Source organism: Ascidiella aspersa, chromosome 2 (genome assembly GCF_963924565.1).
Source record: "Ascidiella aspersa chromosome 2, kaAscAspe10.2, whole genome shotgun sequence".
In the NCBI taxonomy this organism is placed as follows: domain Eukaryota; kingdom Metazoa; phylum Chordata; class Ascidiacea; order Phlebobranchia; family Ascidiidae; genus Ascidiella; species Ascidiella aspersa.
Window position 1 is genome coordinate 11,115,165 of NC_139448.1, and position 19,265 is coordinate 11,134,429.

At 35.4% G+C, this 19,265-nt stretch overlaps 3 protein-coding genes across 3 annotated transcripts; 2 read left to right on the plus strand and 1 right to left on the minus strand.

Moving 5' to 3' along the window:
* The first annotated feature begins 714 nt into the window (after positions 1 to 714).
* Positions 715 to 5,767, plus strand: LOC146163628 (uncharacterized). The gene is made up of 5 exons (XM_083382410.1): positions 715 to 1,414; positions 2,854 to 2,928; positions 3,306 to 3,425; positions 3,969 to 4,604; positions 5,067 to 5,767. Exons 1-5 carry the CDS (start codon positions 1,352 to 1,354, stop codon positions 5,646 to 5,648), a joined length of 1,476 nt encoding a protein of 491 aa, XP_083238536.1. The 5' UTR covers positions 715 to 1,351; the 3' UTR covers positions 5,649 to 5,767.
* A 2,112-nt stretch (positions 5,768 to 7,879) lies between these two features.
* LOC146163629 (dynein axonemal intermediate chain 4-like) lies at positions 7,880 to 19,040 on the minus strand. The gene is made up of 18 exons (XM_083381085.1): positions 18,950 to 19,040; positions 18,081 to 18,243; positions 17,493 to 17,677; positions 17,211 to 17,320; positions 16,924 to 17,080; positions 16,200 to 16,320; positions 15,798 to 15,993; positions 12,230 to 12,322; positions 11,358 to 11,492; positions 11,171 to 11,289; positions 10,690 to 10,827; positions 10,301 to 10,452; positions 9,937 to 10,091; positions 9,641 to 9,753; positions 9,144 to 9,319; positions 8,840 to 8,989; positions 8,300 to 8,450; positions 7,880 to 8,070 (listed from the first exon to the last, which is right to left on the minus strand). Exons 1-18 carry the CDS (start codon positions 18,991 to 18,993, stop codon positions 7,990 to 7,992), a joined length of 2,439 nt encoding a protein of 812 aa, XP_083237211.1. The 5' UTR covers positions 18,994 to 19,040; the 3' UTR covers positions 7,880 to 7,989.
* LOC146163630 (uncharacterized) lies at positions 12,665 to 15,441 on the plus strand. The gene is made up of 4 exons (XM_083381086.1): positions 12,665 to 12,903; positions 13,277 to 13,408; positions 14,097 to 14,246; positions 14,464 to 15,441. Exons 1-4 carry the CDS (start codon positions 12,724 to 12,726, stop codon positions 15,004 to 15,006), a joined length of 1,005 nt encoding a protein of 334 aa, XP_083237212.1. The 5' UTR covers positions 12,665 to 12,723; the 3' UTR covers positions 15,007 to 15,441.
* Positions 19,041 to 19,265: the final 225 nt, after the last annotated feature.

The window sequence follows — 19,265 nt, forward strand, 5'->3', positions numbered from 1 at the left end:
ACTATTACGATTTGGTCTCGGTCTCACTTTAAAGTTATTGTCGCAGGCCTATGCTTGTTATGGACACACCTTGAGTGTAACATAGTCTATTCGCCATACCTGTCCTCAAATGTTTGCTGGTTTGTTGAACGAATTTAGTCAAACATTGACAAACGACATACGTCGCGTCGAGCGCTGTGTGTCTATTTGTTGGTGCACGAGTGCCGAGTCGACGAGTATAGAGACTTCACCTGAAACGATGACTTCCGCCATGTTGAGGTCAAACGTAGTTAAGCCATCCGTCGGGGTTTTACTTTCACTTTAAGGAGTCTAAAAAGTGACCATTTTTTCTGTTCTGACACCATATTCTCCAAATGTACTATTATACATAGCCTACAATCATACATTGCTTAGAGCAAACATTATATCTGGATTATGTAGAATGATAAAATATAACCTATAATCGAGAAGAGCTAAAGTGATTTTGAAATTTATTTTGTATTTATTTCTTGTCTGTAATTTGTTTTAAAAATTCAACGTAAGCTGTTACATAATTTGTTCAATAAGTTCATAACTTTGAACAAAGGCAATAGTATAGTCACGTGACTGTTTTGATTTCTATGTTAGCAGTCAATACGTGTGTGGATAAGTGGCAGTCAGGTAAATTTTTTTCTCAACCTCGCAGTCTGGTCGAGTCAGTCGACTTAACTAGACGCGTTTTTAGAAGTAGTTCCTTGTCATAAAGCTACTTCAGGTTACGTAGAAACACTCATATTTTCCATATTTAGCTAATCTATGTAATCTGTGTGGCCATGAGCCTCTTTTCTTTCACCAAAAGCGTGAAATTTATTCACAAAGCTTTACAATCATAAAAATTGAATACATTTCTAATCCAAGTTTAAAATAGCAAACAGAATAACCTTTTCTGTCCATTTGCTAACTTGTTCTTCTATATTTTATTAAAAGGTGGTTAGTAGTATTGGAACTTATTATTTGCATTGTAAAAATTAAAGTAATAACTATTTCTTACCACCGCTGTGCCTTTAACAACCAAGTTTTGTGTATGATAAATATTGTTTTAGTGGTTGAGAATTTGTTTTTCTGTTTTTTTCATTGTTCAATTCAACAACTAAGCCTCTCATGTGTTTTAAGCAATTGAATACTTGAAGTCTTTTTGTTTACAAGATTTTGTTTTAAAAAATATCTTTCTTGATTATGATCTTCTTGCTCTAGAAAGAATGTTTTTTTTCTAATGATTTCACCTTCTGTAGTGATTTAGTTTTACCCAAGGAAGACAAAACTCAGTCTTAGGTGTAAATTTGCGACACAATGAGTTTAGAGTTTTCTGTTTCTTCATTGCGGTGACAAAGAAATGTCGCTTACGCCATATCAAATTCAAGATCGACTCTTGCAAGTTATGAAAGCTGACGGAACTGTGAGTTAACTCCCTTTCACTCAACTTTTAATAGGAAATGTTTGTTGAAGTAAACCATGGTAAATAATGAAGTCCCACATTGGAAACTTCGCATATTGTTTAGGGGGATGTTAATCACGTTTGTAATCAAGTTGCTGCTAAAATTTGCGGGGACCAACTTTTGAATCTGGCAAAAAATGGAGTCACATTTGTTTTGTTTTTATGTTTTTAATATTAGTATTTCTCTAAGTTAATAAATCAGTATTTTTAGTAGCATGATTAAAGTTTTACATTTATTTTGGTTATTTAAAGTGTTAATACGGTTTAAATAAGTTGACCATCATTTATTTCCTAGTCAAATATCGGTGTTGAATTTGCTTAATTTTTCAACTATTTGAGTTTGTCTAATCAGAAAAAAGGGTACCTTTGCTTTAAAATACAATTTTATTTGTCTTTACCTTATTTTAGTAAACAAATCTTCCGAACAAAAGATAAGAAATGTCAACTTAATATTTTAAAATTTTATGATGATGTTAAATTCTTTCAAAATACAATACTCTTTATGTTTGTTTATTTTGTGTTGTTGATTGTCCATATACCATATCAAATTAGCAAACAACAATCATTACTGTAATACTACAGCCCAAATATAACAAGCTATCAGTTTTTGATTGTTGAAGATAACTAACAAGCTTTGTGTCAATTTTTTTGTGAATGTTGAAGTTAAAATCGTCCATGTTATTAGTTTTAATAATATTAAAAGCCGGTTGGATAAGGTAGAGTTGTCCCACTATGCTGCTAAGCAGTCTTTTAAAAGATACATTTTAAAATGCAGAGTAAAAAACTTATTGGGAAAATACTAAAGTTGTTACAAAGTACTGAATAAGGTAACTTTAAAACTGAAATTAGAACTGTAATTTAATAACACAGCAAATAATGGTAATAACGAATGGTATTACTTTTAAAATCTATTCCTGGATTAAAAAAGTTTCCCCAGAATTATATCCAACCTTTTATAGTGCACTTCTAGTTAACAAATCCAAAATTACATTTATGAATACTTCATATTTGTTTTGATAAATGTGTATAGTTTGAAACTTAACTAACTGGTAACTATTGAATTGTCTTTGTCCATTGTGTTAATCAGTAATCTCCATATTTATCAGCTTAGTGTTAGGTTTCCTTAATTTGACCCAATTCTCTGCTATTTATCTACAAACAAGCTGTAGTTGTATAGAATCTTGCCTTACTGCAAGGTATACAATATGTTGTAAATAATAAGTTTGCCAAAATACTTTAATTATTTAAAATATATTATTCCCCAATGTTTATACCCTGCCATAAGCAATATTGGTAAACCAAGATTAAACAGGACTATTTTAAAACTGTGTGTCTTCAATCCAATATCAAGTTTCTAATGTACTTGGTAATGGTTCCTAATAACATGATTTTATATTAAGGTTCGAAATCTCCATGTGGCTCTTGAGATTATTACAATGCTTGAGAATATTACCATAACCAGGCAGGAACTGGAGGTATGAATTGATTTGTATAATACTTTAGTGATTTAAAATTGTGAATCACTGTTGCTTGTCAACTGTCAACAGAGTTGAGTGACTTTAGAATACTTTTTGAAAAAAATTAAAAATGAATTCAGATATTTAATGAATCATTAGAAAATTTGCAATACTGAGATGACTATACAGCAGTTTAAACAGTTTTTGCCTTTCTATATCAATAAACTTATTAAACACTATTTTACAGTATTATTTTCTTTAATATACATTAACAAAAAAATTAGCCTTATCAGTGTATATAATTGGTAAGATAAAGCATTATTTCTTGTTTTTCTTTTGGGAGATGAAACAGCTATTTATAGTACTACTACTAATACAGTTATTATATTTCAAAGGACACTCGCATTGGGAAACACATCAACCTTGTGAGAAAAGCTGCCAAAGATCCTGGCCTGCAAAAGAGAGCTAAAAAACTAATTAAAACATGGCAGCAGATGCTCCCAGTTTCAATGCAGGTAGTTCATTTGAACTTGTAAGCTTGTTGCTTTGAGACCCTCTTTGACAATCTCACACTATTTGTAACTTGTATTATAAAATTTACTTTTATGTTTGCTAAACAGCCATTGATTTGTGTATCAAATTAATTTTTGATTTCAAAAATATTTAAATTTTTTGTTGTTGGTTTTACTGCGGTGGACTTTAGTGGTGTATAGAAAATGAATAATGGTTTCTTTTTAGGAATATACAAACAAAAAATATTGTGTTGTGTCTTGTGTGTGTCCTCTCCTCACACTCAAACGTGGTCCGAACTACAAAATAAGTTTTTTAAAAAATAATGTTAGATGCGTTGGTGTGTTGCGCACAGGTCCAAAACCCAAAATACCTAGCCTATAGTTTTATAACCAGGGCTGAGTGGCGGATCGCTACCCAAAAGCTATAATGTGTGTTAGACATCATCTGATTTATGCATGGTAGAAATTAACAGTTTAGGACGTAAGGTAGACAAAAAACCTTGAGCTAAATCGGAAAAAAAGCAAAAACTTTTTCTTGCCTGCCAGCAACAGCAGCAGTCGAAGAAGAAGATCTCCCCCGACAAGCCGCCGCGCAACTCGCCAGCCCCTCCACCGCCACCGCAACAGCAACATCGGCAGCAAACCAAGCACAGGACAGCCTCGCCTGCCGTGAAGAGCGCCGAGCGAAGGCACAACAACAACAACAGCAGTAGTAGCAGCGCGCCAACCAAACCGCCTGCCGTTGCCACCACGACCAACCATCGCAGCACTGTGAACGGCGACCTTCGAGACCGCGATAGGGAGCGGGGACATAAGCGCAAGGCCGACGCCAAGTCTCCCGCGCCGAGGGACAAGTTAAAAACCGACGCCAAGTTTCGCAGGAGCGCACATTACCCTTCCTCGGCTCATCGCAACACCTCCTCACCTTCGCCGTCGTCGGCGGTGGGCGTTAACAGCGCTACGCCGACCAACTCTTCCTCGCCCAGGCTGCCTGCCAAACATTCGGCGGCGCTCGACTCGCCCAAGCCGTCCAAGACTCGCTCGCCCAAGTCGTCGTCTAAGAACTCGAAAAGCGGCTCGAGGTCGCACGCCACTTCCGCCTCTTTGCACACGCCCAACCACGGATCGCCGGCCGCTGCTAACCTCAAGTGCGAGACGAACGGACTCAAGATTAAGTTTCTGGTAAGCTCAACGGAAAATACTTTTAACTTGGTAATAATAAAAGTGGGAACGACAAATTCATAGAATCCCTAACACACTTGTTTAGTCTGATAACATTAAAATAAACTTTTCGTATTACGTTTTTACCCCGCTCAGTAGTTTTTGGTAAGTTATCGCCGCCAGCTCAACAGGCCGCGTTTTCGCGAGTCTTTCCTGAAAGCACATGTTGTAGCTTACAGTAAGTTCATCTTACAGTTTAATGTGATTTTTTGTAAACCTATCCGATGTTTGTAGTTTTAGGCAACAAGAAAGTCAAAATATTACCAAAATAATATTCGACCCTTGTTTGATAAAGCAGTCGGGAATATTGCGCTACTTTAATGCAGACTTTTTACACTCTATTAACCTGTGCCACGTAGGATAAAATTGAGGACACCTGGCCTAAAACTAAAACACCTGGACTTCACTAATTTATTTCACCAGACCATGCCGTCGACGTCACCGCAAAAAGACGAATACACAACGAACGCGTGGCAGGAACACGAGCCCAAGGCGTCGCACAAGCGAAAGCGCGACGACGACATCTCGCCGCCCGACAGCCTCGACTCGACGCGAACAAATGACGAGAGCGCCTCGTCCAGCCTCTATTCCACCTTCAACCCCTCGCCACCGCTTTCCAATTCCGCCCCTTATTTAAGCGAACCGTTTCACGACCACCGTAGCCCGCCGCTCGCGACTGTGAACCTTACCTCGTCCAATTCCGTCGCCGTCGCGCCACCTGGCGCTAAACACGTCAGCGAAACGCAGCCGCGCGGTGGCACCGTAAACGTGACGGTCACGGATTCCGCGCGGGCCGCGAGGTGCCAAAAGCCGGCGTTTAATATACCGGACAACCCGGACGAAAAGTCCGGCGTGGACGGGTGCCGTGGCGGCCAGGGTGCCTGGTACGCTTGGTCTGACAGTATTTTTTTGCGAAGGCCAACGGTGCTTGCTGTAAACGATGCCGCCGCCGCCGCCGCCGAAATTGAGCCGCTCGCTATTTTGCCTTATGTCGAGCTGGATTAATGTTGCGCGCCCCTATACGTGTTTCGTGTTTTTCGCTATTCCTTCTTTCCTGTAAGATACAGTCGCTGGTCAAACGTCGGGCCGTTCTTTCTCTCTCTTCGCGCACGTGAGCGCTTGTTGTCCACGCACGTCTGATAAGTTATTGTTTCCGGGGAAACGCGACCCGATGTGTTTCAAGACAAAAAATAAACTACTGCAGTAAACTGATGTGTGCCGCTTTTGCAATTTGTAATTTGCATTAACGAATAGAAGATTTAGTTGGAGCCAGAAAACGTTTTGCAGAAAATGGATCAACCAAATTAAATCCGGATCTAGACGTAAGTAACTTATTAGCAGTATGGTCACGTTGCACCCCTCTAGGATTCGCCCCTGGGTAGTACATACTTTAATGTTGTGTTCAGCAGCATCACCTTCCGAATTCGTAACTGTGTAAACTCTCTACAAGAGCCTCTTTTTTATGCGAGATCCTGTATTTCAACCTTTGCAGCTCAGGATCCAACCATAGAATACGAATTAATTTTGTTTTCTATGGTAATGGGAACTTTAACCAAATATTTTCGAGTTAGTAAAAATGAAAAAACACGTCAATTTACACGTTTTTTTAAAATAATATTTTAATAAATAATCAAGTGTTACGAATTCTGTTTTGTGCTTTTGAATATTATTTAAATTTTGGCGGATGATAGTATAATACAGTATCATTGAATAAACTTTCAATATTTTCCTTTAGAGAACAGAAAAAAAAATGTATCATGAAGTTGTTTTTGTAATTTTTTAATAATAGCATTAATAAATTTGATTTGGCGTTTGTTGAGTCAAACAATTATGGAAGTTTGAATTGTTCTCTGTATCTTGCCAAGTAAACTTTAAATTGATACCATTTTTATATTTATTTAAAATTACTTAATGCTGTAATGTGAAATTTAAAGTCCGGTGAGCAGATAGCAGTAATATGACTCTTTTTATAAACAGTGAAATGAAATGAACAATAACTTCAAGGCGAGCCCAGTCTGCATTCTGTTCCAGATTCATACCATTTTGTTTTGAGCAATTTGCGCGCTGTTCCAGAATCCTACCACTACGAACATTGTTTGGGGGTGCAGGCTTGGGTGGAAAGTATTATTATTATATTTTATCTCCCGTATTTTTTTCCCTTACAGTTTTAATATCTTGACAACTTGTATTATTACTTAAATGTGATAGGATTCTAGAGTAGACCATCACCACAATTTGTGTCCACACCTGAATTAGTTTTATTGCAAATCCCAATTTTGGGCGCCGGTCTAGAGTCCTACCACAGTTATGAAATCAACGCACAAAATTTGAGTTAGGTTGCGGGTTTGGGTGTACTTGACCCGCCCTAACCCAGACGCTAACCTGCAACCTAACCCAAATAATGCGCGTTGTGGTAGGATTCTAGACCAACGCCATTTTGAATTAAGTTAAGTTGTTTGTAAACCTCCGGTGTGCATAAAACCTGGATTGCACACCTGGAAATTTGGCTGCTTACTTGAGATCTCTACATAGACTGGAGGCTAGCTAAATTATAGTCAAGAAGATCAAAATGTTTAGTGAAAAGTCTTTATTTTTATTTGTGTCCTTAATTATACATATCAGAGGTTGTACTCCTGAGGGGCTATATGTGGTTTAGTATGTTGTTAAAGTCCACAATTAATTGTTTTTCGGTGGCATTTAGTTTTACAAACAGAATGTGAAAAATTTCATGATATTCTATTGACTCATTCTGCATTCATTGGCATGTGAATACCCGAGGTTTTTATAAGGAACTTTGTGTCCATATCTGAATTAGTAAATTGTTTACCTAAAAGGTTGAGTTATGGCAAAATTCTGAACCTCAGGGGTACATGAAATCCTGATTGCACACATGCACACATTAAAATTTGGCGCTGCACACCCAAGATATCAGGGAAAAGTGCTATAAAATACAGACAGATTGTTGCTGACAGAAATTTGTTAAGTTGTTCAGCTACTTTTACTTTCCAATAATGATGGATTTAATTATAAGTTCATTAGAATGGCCCGGCATGTAAACTGTTTTGACTATTTATATAAAAGAAATTTTTGTAGCCAGCATACTATATGACTATAATAGATTTGTGACCAAAAACTAATACATAGCTCATAAAGTATGCAAACCGCTCACCATGCAGCATAAAATTCTAACAGCTAACTGATGCGGCCAAATTATTAAGATACATGCTGACTGAGGAAATAGTGTTTTATTTTAAATAAACCTTTTATATGCATATAACTTTTTGCGCCCACACAAATCATAGAAGATTAAAATCAATCAATAAAAAACAAGGAAAGCGCTGCAAGGCTATTCTTTCTTTTCTTCATCCTTCATGTTGTTTTGTGTTGCAAGTGTAGCCGTTACAATTTCACCAAGAGAGGTGGCTTTCTGTAATTAAAATAATAATTTACTAAACAGGGTGGTATAAACTCACATTAAATGAATTTATAGAAATCCCAACAAAAAGCAGTCATTCATGCCAAAATTCATTGCTATTTGCTAAGCCTAAAAGTTTAGCATGACCAGATGAAATGCATTTAATTATAGCTGACCTTATTCATGAGAAATACTGTAAAGTAGTAAAAAAAATTAACAAAAATGTTGTTTTATGCCATACGTTTTGCCTGATTTCTTGCATGTTTCTCAGTTGATAGACTGAAATCTGGCCATCGCTATCACCAACTAAAATGCTGTTGGAGTTGTTTGAAAAAACTGAACAACTAAGTTTGATTCCAGGGCTTGCGAGGGTTATAATCAGAGGGTCAAGTCTAAAGAAGTAAATAGACAAAAGAAAGTTAAACGCACACCTATATCAGTATATGCCAAAATAATAGAGTTTTGCATCTATAACACTTAGAAATAAAAGTTAAAAACAACCAATGTATATAAGTGTTGGCAGTCAACAGTCAGAAGGCTAAAATAATGGATTATCTTAGAAAAACATTATCACTGGGTTGCTGTGTGATTTAGACTTACTACCAGGTAACCAATTGCCATATGTTTAGTTTCCTTTTGGTAAACTTTTAACATGAATACCTTATCATATCGATTTGGTTAGTCTTTTTAGCATAGAGTTTGTATGTATGTGCAAAACAAAACAGGATATAATTTGCAAACTGTTTACTGTTCTTAGCATACAAAGGCATTTGTAATTTACGTATTAGAACTGAGGTCCCATATTTCAACTGCTCCCTCATTCACGGCACAGAACACAGTTGAAGAGTATGGCGACCAGCAAATGTCGTGCACAGCTTTTGTGGTTGAGAAGAAATTCAATACAGGCTTGAGGTGCGTTTGAGACCATAATCTGTGAAATAATTAATTTTGACACTTTTGCAAATGTAAGGATTATTTTAAAATAAATAAGCATACCGTAGGAGTTAATATGATCAGTATAATAAGGTTGTTAATATTGCAAATATTCTAAAAAAGATTTAGAAACACAATTGCCCAGTTCACACCTTATGCTCCAATCAGCACTGCAGGATAAAAATGTGTCGCTTGAAAATGGTGACCATTTCAGTTTGTACAGTGGTCCAGTGTGGCCACAGTATGTGTCAAGGAATTGTTCGTTATATGAGCAAGAGCATTTGTGAATGAGGCCCTCTTCCGTGCCAGCCAGGTACATGTTTAAGTCCTACACAAAGATTATGAGTTAAATTGCTTGTAATCCAAGCCAAGGAGTACAACAAAGGGTTGCAGAGGGTCTACAAGAACACTGGAAATTGATTTTTTAAGTTAAGACAACAGTTCATCCATTTTGTCTACAATATTGTCTTTAAGGTTTGACATAGTTTAGAAATGTAAGCATAATTATTGGTTAGGGTCAGTCTTAAAAAAATAAGGGTTCCTAAGTGTGATAAACTTTTTAATGAGGTTCTTGAAAAAGGTTGGGAACCACTAATTTAGACTGTAGCAAAACACTGTGCATAATAAAGAATTGGCCATTTTATCGCACCTTTTGATGGAAGTCAAAGCACATTCCTGGAGCTTGTCTTGATATGAATGCTTCTGATTTCTCTTTCTTCTTTTGGTTGGGTTTGCTTCCAGTCCGTTTAAGCTTCATAAGATCTACGTAAAAAACAACACCTATGTTAATCCTAAATGAATATGCAGTGTAATGAAATGCAAGAAAACATGCAAATTATCTACAAATTTTTACCACTACTGAAAAACTTTTCGAACAAAATCTAGCCAAAAAGAACTTCTTTATATTCCATACAAAGTAGTAACAGTTTTTGTTGTTTAATTTACCAACGCATTCAAATCCTTTCCTTATTGACCACTGCACAATTCTTCCATCAGCTGAAATGGAAACGAGGATTTCTCCTTTTTCGTCTCCAACACCTTTCTCTCTGTCGATCCAGCAAAGCTGCCAAACTGGACTGGAGTGCTTACCATGGCAGTCACTGCAAAAACACAACAACATTTTCTTACCCCCAAAAGTTGCGAATAGAGACAAAAGCTGCACTAGGAAGTGGTTCTTTTCTCCTAATTATGGTATATTATTTTAATATTAAAAAGTGTACTTTAAGATACAAATAGACATACTTAACATTCATGAGATATTGTGAAGTGTATTTATAGTGGTGAAAAGAGTCACTTAATATAAACTTACAAGCTATCAAGCACAGCCCTGTCTTCTGTGTTTCTCACATTGTAAATGCAAACTGAGCCGTCATAAAGACCTACAGCGAGGAGGTTGGGGTTAGTGGTGCTGAAGTCCAGTGCAGTTACGCTGGATTTGCAGTGAAACACTCTTTCAGGATACTGCAGTAAACAAATGTTGAGCCTTTATTTTATCTAGCATATTACCTAAATGTTAAACAGGTTTACATAAAAATCTAATGTATCCAACAGTCAAAGGTATTTAAAGCTACAGCAAGCAGTTCTATCTTTATACAGTATGCCATATACCAAATCTAAACTGTTTTCTTAACAAATCGATCTATTATTATGATAGCCCCGGAGATGAAGAAGTTTAAAAGAAAGGTTGGTAAGTTTTACCTCAGGATTTTTTAGGTTCCAGCAGCATGTGAGGCCGCCCTTGGATTTGCTTTGTTCACTGAATCCAAACTGACCATAGGCAACTGCCAGAATGTCAGAGTTCTTTTTGTTCCAAACCATCCCAGCAACATTTCTTCCCTGTTGAAAAATGTTTATTACATGTTTAGTGTTCAATCAGGTTAACTGATGTTGAATAAATTAATTCATTGATCCTATGTTTTTTCAAATAACAAACATTTGTAGCAAAATTGATTCAAGCTACTATCCAATCACGTTGTGTGCTGATACTTCTAAATTATAACTTTGGCTAAGAAAGTATGTGCCACTTGAAAAGATCTTATTCCCGGCTATAGATATAGATAACCTCAAAAGATAACAATAACCTCAAATATTGATAAAGAACGGTTTATACATTAACCACTAGGCTTAAACTGCTTCTGCTTCAAGAGGTACAGAGTATTAGCTACACTTTGCCCAAAACCTTGGTTATTGAACAGCTGTAAGACCACAGTCGATCAAGTGTTGGTCCCATGCTGGTCATTATATCAGGAGATGCAGTTCCTGCCTGACTTTCAGATTCAAGTTTCTCCTTGTCAGGATCTGTATATTATAAAAGAACATGGACATAAAGTACTGTTTTTAAGATGTTCAATAAATATAAGTCCTACCCATCAGTATTTGCATGCCCCTGTATGCAGCTTGTTTTGGTTGATAGATGTTTTCTGTGACCACCCTCTCCATTATGACGAGTTGCTGTTTAATGCTGTCATCATTGCACACTGCCTCCCATTGTGGATTCACACCTAAAATAAGTGGTTATAACTGTTTTAAATTAAATGTTGGAAAAAATCTTTAGGTTGGAATGTAGGCTCTGTATTTTTACAAAAAGTTCAATTTTTTTTGTATACACTTGTCAACAAAATTTAGAGCAACATGTTGCTTAAAATATTGCCAACTACACTTCCAAAATATTTTTAAAATGTGCCCCTGAGGAAGGGGGAAACAATTTTACATTGCTACTTTAAGTGAAATGGCAAGTATAATTTTCAGAACAAAATCATAAGCCTGATTTTGTCAAAATATATATTATGACTGATAAAGCAACTATATATTATATATCTGTATAATTTATACCTGATCTGAACCTTTCAATATTCTTTATCCAACTAAGTTTATTTTAAAACAAATAACTGCTGACCAAAAATGATAAAGGAGTAATTTATTATACATTTGTGATCCTGCTTTGTTATCTGTATCACATTACAGAGTCTCAGATATTTTGTCAATGAGTAATCGCACTACCTGTGGGGAGTTACCCAGGTTATAAGCTGTATCCACACTACACATCAAGATTCGGTTTAACTTGCAACTTTTCTGTTTAGCCTGTAATTTCAGAATGTTTAAAAGATAACAAATAAGAAAAAAAAACAGGTCACCAAGTTAGCGTAATGACAGGATTCAGTTATCATACTTGAATTGCAAGAAAATCCTCTCAAATTTCTGAAATGGTCTCTTATAGTATAGCCTATAAGTAGATTACCGTTTTCACTCTCTTGTGAAGCCATGACAGGGGCAAGTATTTGATCATCAGCCTCACCCATGACTGAAGCTGTTAGGACACTGGCTCTGCTTTCTGAAATGCAAAACAGTAGAAAAATTGGAAGGTGTTTTTTTTTTAGTTTTTAATAATTAAAAAAAAACATTTTATTATAAATATGTGGCAAATTGTTTTATTGTGACATATTTAGAGAATGTTAAATGCTAGTATGTGTTTAGTCAGACATAACATTTTGTTTATTTTTGTAGTATAATTACATTTAATATTAGTTTTACAGTGTCTGACAATTGGAATCTCTAATTTTGACCATTGAAATACAGGGGGGCCATTTTTTATAAGTTTAATGATGTTATTTTCTTAAATATTTTACCCAATTTTAATAAATAACAAGTTTAATATATTAAATTTTCAGATTTGTTGTACTGTAATCGTGTTAATAACTTTATTTTGTTGAACTGCTCTGGAGTTGTACTATCATGAAGAAATCAGCTGGCGCCAGCCTGCAAATCTACTCGCAAAATGTTAGTTGCGACATCCACAGTGAAAAGCTGGCAAATATGGAAGGGATGGGCCCTGATTTCACCTTTGAATCAAGAAGTAATAAAATTGTGGAAACAATTTGCAAACTACAACCAGATGTGGTAGCATTAAATGAGGTTTGTATCAACACTGTTTCACTTTATATTAAAGTATTATGATTATCTGTATAGCAGCTAGTGTGCATATATTAATATTTTTGTAATGTCCAAAAGCAAAGTCAATTATTTGTAGTGCAAAAAACTAACTCATTATTGTACAAGCCCTTTAGATTCTGAAAAAGTGTTTGCCAAAAAAAATATTTAAAATCCTAATATATTTAAGGGTGTGTAAACTCTATATTGATTAAGTTTGTTTAGAAACTGCGTTTGTCAAATAAACAGAAAGTTATACCCAAATTTTGTTTCTTTATTAATCCACAGATAAAAAACAAAATATTGGTAACAATATGTGCAACTTAACACTTTATAAAAACTATCATATTTTTTCCAGATAAGATATGATACATTTGTTAAGCATATAGGCGAAAAATTTAATGAAGGAGGTTATACTACGAAAAACTTTCCGAACAATGATAGCCAAATGTCCTTCAACAACATTTTGGCTGTAAAAAACAGCAGCAAAGTAAGGATTACAACTTATCAATTTGAATTAGTAAATTTGGTAGATAAAATCTATACACTACTTTAATATCATTTTATTAAACAGAAGTAGAAAATAATTTGCCTTTTTTAATATTGTTTTATTGGCTTAATTTTAAAGTAGTAAGAAGTTTTATGCTGTAGCTGTATGCTAGCTTTGGAACTGCAAAAAATCAGTGGTCCTACACCTAACTTCAAAACAAACTGTTGGCCTAATACAGGGGTTACCGAACTGCGGTATAAATTTTTCTGGCATGCGCCATATTTTCAATATGATCCTAAAATAATACAGTTATATAAACCATAGAGAAATGATTGCCGGATGCAAAGCTAAACTAAGTTTTGGTAAAATTTGAAACTTAATGACAATTTCATGAAGCTCAGTATAAATTTTTGTAATATTTTTTTCTCTATTCTCATTTTTATAATAACTAATACAAATAAGGTGAATACAAATTTTATAACTAATCAGGCCCGCGAACTCCCAATTGTTACAGTTATCAGGCCCCTTAAAAAATGTTATCGATCCCTGGCCCACCTGAAGTTAGAACCCAATTTGTGATTTTGGCCATAGCAGGGCACACTGTGCAACTGGTCTATGTGTACAAATGTGATACACAGTTTAAACATTAAGATTCATTAACATTTGTATTTTGTTTATTACTGTGTAGTGGGATGTGGAAAAATGGTGCCACAAATGGGTTGCTTTGGATGAAGATGATAAGCCCTGCCTTCAAGATAGCGAGGCTAAAATCGAGGGTGACCCACATGGAAGAGGGGCTGGTATTGTGTACCTCACACATTTGGACAGCGGTGCCATGGTAGGACACATTGTAGCATAAAGATATTTAATACCACTGTTTCCATTGGAAACATGTTTTAGGCATATGCAAAACAAGTCATCAAATTCTGCTCTAAAATGTTTAGTGTTTATTTTGTTATAAAAGTATATATAACAAGTGCTTCCTAAAAACTAATACAACCAAATCTGCATTTGTGTCTGTAATAACGTATTTTAATATATTACTTTTTTGTTAGGTATGTGTGCTTGTATCACATGTCGTGCCATTCGGCCAAGTAAAAATTAATCAACAAAACGCCCTGCTTTCTATGAGCAATGTAAACCTCAACTGCATCCCACAAGTTCCAACCATAATAGTTGGTGACCTAAATAGATTTTCGGATGAGGCTGACCAGTTTGCAGCACAGTTAAAAGAATACAGACTTAAAGAAGCATTACCAGAGCATCTTGTCATACCCAGCTCGCCAAAAGACCTAATATTCCGAGGAGAAAATATTGGCACTTTTAGTCCTTGGCCTACGGACGAAAAGGTGTATGAGAGGCTTCTAAGAGAGCCGATTAACCAATCTTTCTTGGACGTCCACACCTACACAGACTGTGAATCACTTGTGAAAAACACCAAAACGATAACACACGCCTCAATGATGAAGTCTCCTAACTGTGAACCACCACCGGAGGGGGTAAATGCCGTAAGACACATGCTCAACAAGCGGATGGCATCTGACCATATCGCTATTTTGGGAACATATGAGGTTTATGGAGGGACTGTAAATACTTGAGGGAATGAAGTGCTTTAGTTTTATTAAATTACCAAATTTACTATTTTTTTGTTTAATCGTACATTTATTGTGTTGAATCATCAATTTCTGCATGGTCCTAAATAAGGCTTTGCCAGCATTGGCCTGCTATTATCCAATATGCAGTAGGGTTAATTTTTTTTGTATAAAGTAGGGATAAAACATAAAATATTTTATTTTATTCCCGATTGTAACCCCCAAAAAATCTAGTATTTTTTCATTTAACTGTTTTACAAAATCCTTACATGTCATTTGAAATCAGTGTAAGATTTTTCATGGGTAACTTATTTATGCTTTACTGAAGCAGCTTACTCTTTTCTAAAACATTTTTCTTCAGTTTTCGACCAAAGTTTGACTCATTTAGTGTTCTTGCAATTGTAATTACTTTACATGAATTATTTCTGCTTCTAAACTTGTTTTCACTGTATTTTAGTGTGTATTCTTATCATTTATTAAAAAAATGTAAACAAGAAGTTGGTCAACAGATTTGAAAATATTAGGTTGTTTTAATAGTTTGACTGCTCTCGTTTTTAGTTTTGCTCTTTAAACATATTTCTCAGGATTGGACAGTTTTATTTTAAAAGGTTAATTATTTTGCTGTCAAAGACTTAAATTAAACTTTTTTATTCAATATATGACTTATTTTGGAAAAAAACTCTTGTTGTTGTTTTAAATGTTAAATCAAAACAAAATTAGTAATTTTAACAATCTATATTAAAATTAGGAAGTCCAAATAATTAGAAAGTGATTTCAAAAATTTTAATTCAACATACCTGTCACCCGGGATGTCCCAAGACTTTCTTCTTGACTTGTCCCTTTACGGTGCGACTCATTTACACTCACTGTGCGGCTGTTAGGGCCCATAATGGACTCATTGCTAGGGTCCTCAGTTGGTGGTGCTGTCTGTGTTGCATAGGTGTCATACATATCCCAAGATGTCACCATTATTCCAGTATCAACCAGTCCAACCTAAATATTGTAAAGCAAAGATAATGGAATGTTTTTTTATGCCAGAAACAAACTGATATACTGATAAGCTATAAAAACTTGTGGCGTCAATATTTCACACAGAGGATCTTTTACAGAAAAATTAGCCTGAACATTAGTCTCAAATTGGAAGTCAGGTTTTGGAGTTAAAGTTATGTATCACTCAAATAACAAAAACAGAAAATTACCTTCTCTGCTTGAATTTCCTTGTGTTTTTGTGCATTGTTAAAGGTTTGCATTCCCCTCTCAGAAAATTTGTCGTTGCCTTCTTTTGTTTTGCATAGCTCCTCGTATGCCTGATTTTTGCTCCTGTTACCAAATCAAAGTCGAAAAATATGATTATAGGCCTCAGGCCTCATATAAAAACATATTTTGAGGTTTTTACTTCAAAACTACACAGAACATTTAAAAAAAAAAAGAGAATCGATCTCCAGTTATTTTAAAAAAAATACTGTTACTACTTATATGATATAATTCTTTTACAATTCGGAAAGCTTTTACAGATTTACGGAGCCTACGTGGTCTACTTGAACGAAAGTTTTTACTAGGCTGATAGTTTCTTTCAATGATTAGGACAACTTGTTTAGACCTGAAAGGTCATGAGGTCATCTTTCCAACATAAATATCTTCAGTTATACCTGTATCACAGAGTTTGACTAACTTGAAAATTTATAAACCAATATTAGTCAGCAGATGCCAGCTGAACGCATCTGAAGTTAATCAACTTTTCTGGTAGACAACTATCAATGTAAAACGCCTAGGACTATAATGCAAGACATTATGGTAGCCCACACTAAGCTGCTACATAAAACAACAAAGAAGAATCGTTTGCCAGAGTTGTTAATCCTTTTTGTTCATAGTGCTGCTACTTCCTTAATTAGTGTGGGACATTTCTTGGTAAAAATGACATACTCTATTGCTTTTGCATCTTCAGCCTCTTCTGACACAGCAACTCCTTTCTGCTCGAACATCCAGATGGTGTCTGTCTCTTCCAGGATGATGTCCACCACCTTGTTGAGGTCCTCTTCTGTTAATTCTTCCACTTCTTCTTTTCTCACCGTCATCACATCTATTTACCATATAAAGCAATTTTAACTTTGTTTCAAAGAGACTTTACGGTTTTCAAGTGTTCAGCACACTTTATCACCACAAAGTAAAATTTATTATATAATATAATATAAAAAAGCAGACCAGTTTACCCGCAAAGCCCGTCGTAATATCTGGTCCAGTTTCTGTGATCTCGCCACTTGATTCAATTGAGGATTTTCTTGACCGGACTGAGCGGTTCGATGTGCTTCCATAAATTGATCTTTGGTAAACAATAGAATTATAAATGTATTTCTCCATGTTAGATTAAATACCATATAGGTGGAGGATAGAAAACAAAAAATAAATTGCGGTGTTTATGTAACAAAATTGCGAGTTTAACACTTATCATGACATTTGTGTGTTGGTGTAAAATAATCAATTGTTTTTTGTACCTGCTGAAGGGTTGGGCATATGCACTGGCAGTCCCAGTTTGATACATCGATGTAAACGACATGGCGTCAGTTGGTGTGCCAACAGTGGACTGATTGTCGCTGCCAAACAACTGACTCTTTTGCAATGTTGGATCAAGGGTGTACAGTGGCTTAGGTGTTACGTCATGTCCATCATCATCTATCACCTGTTACATTTCAAAAGTGTTGCCCGTTTCTATTTATTTTAATTTGTTAGTAATTCAAACATTTTTAGTACACTGTTTAAAAAGCATAGCAATAGTTTAAACCAGTATTCTCAACCCAAGGTACACAAACCACTAGTGATATGTAAGGGATTTTAGGCAATAAGGCAGCGTTATTAATATTATGTGCGGTTTAAAAAAAGTATCGTACAGTCTTTTTCCTTTGAAAAATTAATCAATCGATAATCTGAAATATTCTTATTGCTTTTCATATGTTAGCAATTTTTGGTCAAATTAACTGATTGCTTTGGTTCTTACCAATCAGCCGGTATGCAGTGCTGGCAATAAAACACTAGGCGGTTCTCATTTGAAAATCACTAAGGTTAACAAAATTGAATTAGCTCACAATTATTTCCAGCTTTCCTGGGCCTGATGGCTTGGCCTCACTCATTTTTGTTTCACTCATTGTCACGCTTCTGCGGCTTTGTGAGATGTTTGCATCGCTCCTCTTTGAAAAACGACTTTGACTTGTTGTGTTTAAAATGCTCCCAGGTTTAGTTGTCCTGGAACTGCAAAATACAAGACGTTTTGTTCATTTAGAATCACAATATTGAAAATGTTTTGTATGCATTCCTACAACCATTTCTTTTTTGTCCACATGAATCTTTTCAACATAATTCATAAGCACCATTTTTACCTACCTTATGGGTTTGCTTGTTATTTAAAACCATGCTACTATCTGCAAATATTGGGCTTAAGGTTGGTTCGCTCAAGGCAAGTTTTGCGCCTGGCGTAAGCATTTAAGCGCCAGCCGATTCACATATCAAGCAATGCTAGCAAATTTGTGCACTCCCTAATGGACAGCATTAAAGTTAACATATATGAACTTTCTACAACCAAGCTTTTTGTTGTTAAAGTGCCCATGGTTTGCACAATGTGTTTAGTGTGAACCATCCTTATTTCGGCACTGGTCTAGAATCCTACCACATTTTTTTCTGGGGGTTGGTATTGCTAACAATATTTGGGTTAGGGTGCGAGTTTGGTTTTGGGTGGGTCAAGTAGTAGTCTTATATTTATTTTACCATATTTATTTCTTCCTTGTAATTTTAATTTGACGACTTGTTTCGTTACTGTAAAAAAATAGTGGTAGGATTCTAAATTTCTCTGTGCAGGTGCAACCAAACAGTTTAAAATATTGTGTAGTAATTTATTATGATCGTGAAGCACATCACAAGCAAAACAGTTGGGACTAATTCAAAACATAATTCAACCTACACAAACAAATTATTCCCCTTCGTGCTTTGCCGCATCTTGGACATGTTGATAATATTCAAGGAAAAATAAATTCAACTTTTTTAATATCCTTTAAACAAAAAAAGTTATCTTACAAATATGCAAGAACGAAGGTAATTTTTAAGCTACAAGCTGTTATCTATATATATACATCTGGATCAAGTTGTGGCAGCGTTTGTTGACCAGGAGTTGGTTCCCAAAGTAATATATATCGTTGTATATCAACCAAGATTTAACCTGGTTTTAAAACGCGGGCTTCTGTTGTTGTCTTGGAGATTAGAAATAAATCCGGAGCAGA

Excerpts from the sequence above, each read along its gene's own strand:
- LOC146163628 (XM_083382410.1), top strand. The coding sequence starts at position 1,352 with ATGTCGCTTACGCCATATCAAATTCAAGATCGACTCTTGCAAGTTATG. Across the intron at positions 2,929-3,305 it reads TAACCAGGCAGGAACTGGAG|GACACTCGCATTGGGAAACA; the intron begins GTATGAATTGAT and ends TATATTTCAAAG. Across the intron at positions 4,605-5,066 it reads GACTCAAGATTAAGTTTCTG|ACCATGCCGTCGACGTCACC; the intron begins GTAAGCTCAACG and ends TTATTTCACCAG.
- LOC146163630 (XM_083381086.1), top strand. The coding sequence starts at position 12,724 with ATGAAGAAATCAGCTGGCGCCAGCCTGCAAATCTACTCGCAAAATGTT. Across the intron at positions 13,409-14,096 it reads CTGTAAAAAACAGCAGCAAA|TGGGATGTGGAAAAATGGTG; the intron begins GTAAGGATTACA and ends ATTACTGTGTAG. Across the intron at positions 14,247-14,463 it reads ATTTGGACAGCGGTGCCATG|GTATGTGTGCTTGTATCACA; the intron begins GTAGGACACATT and ends CTTTTTTGTTAG.
- LOC146163629 (XM_083381085.1), bottom strand. The coding sequence starts at position 18,993 with ATGTCCAAGATGCGGCAAAGCACGAAGGGGAATAATTTGTTTGT. Across the intron at positions 17,321-17,492 it reads TATGCCCAACCCTTCAGCAG|ATCAATTTATGGAAGCACAT; the intron begins GTACAAAAAACA and ends TGTTTACCAAAG. Across the intron at positions 8,451-8,839 it reads TGGGACCTCAGTTCTAATAC|ACTTGACCCTCTGATTATAA; the intron begins GTAAATTACAAA and ends TTACTTCTTTAG.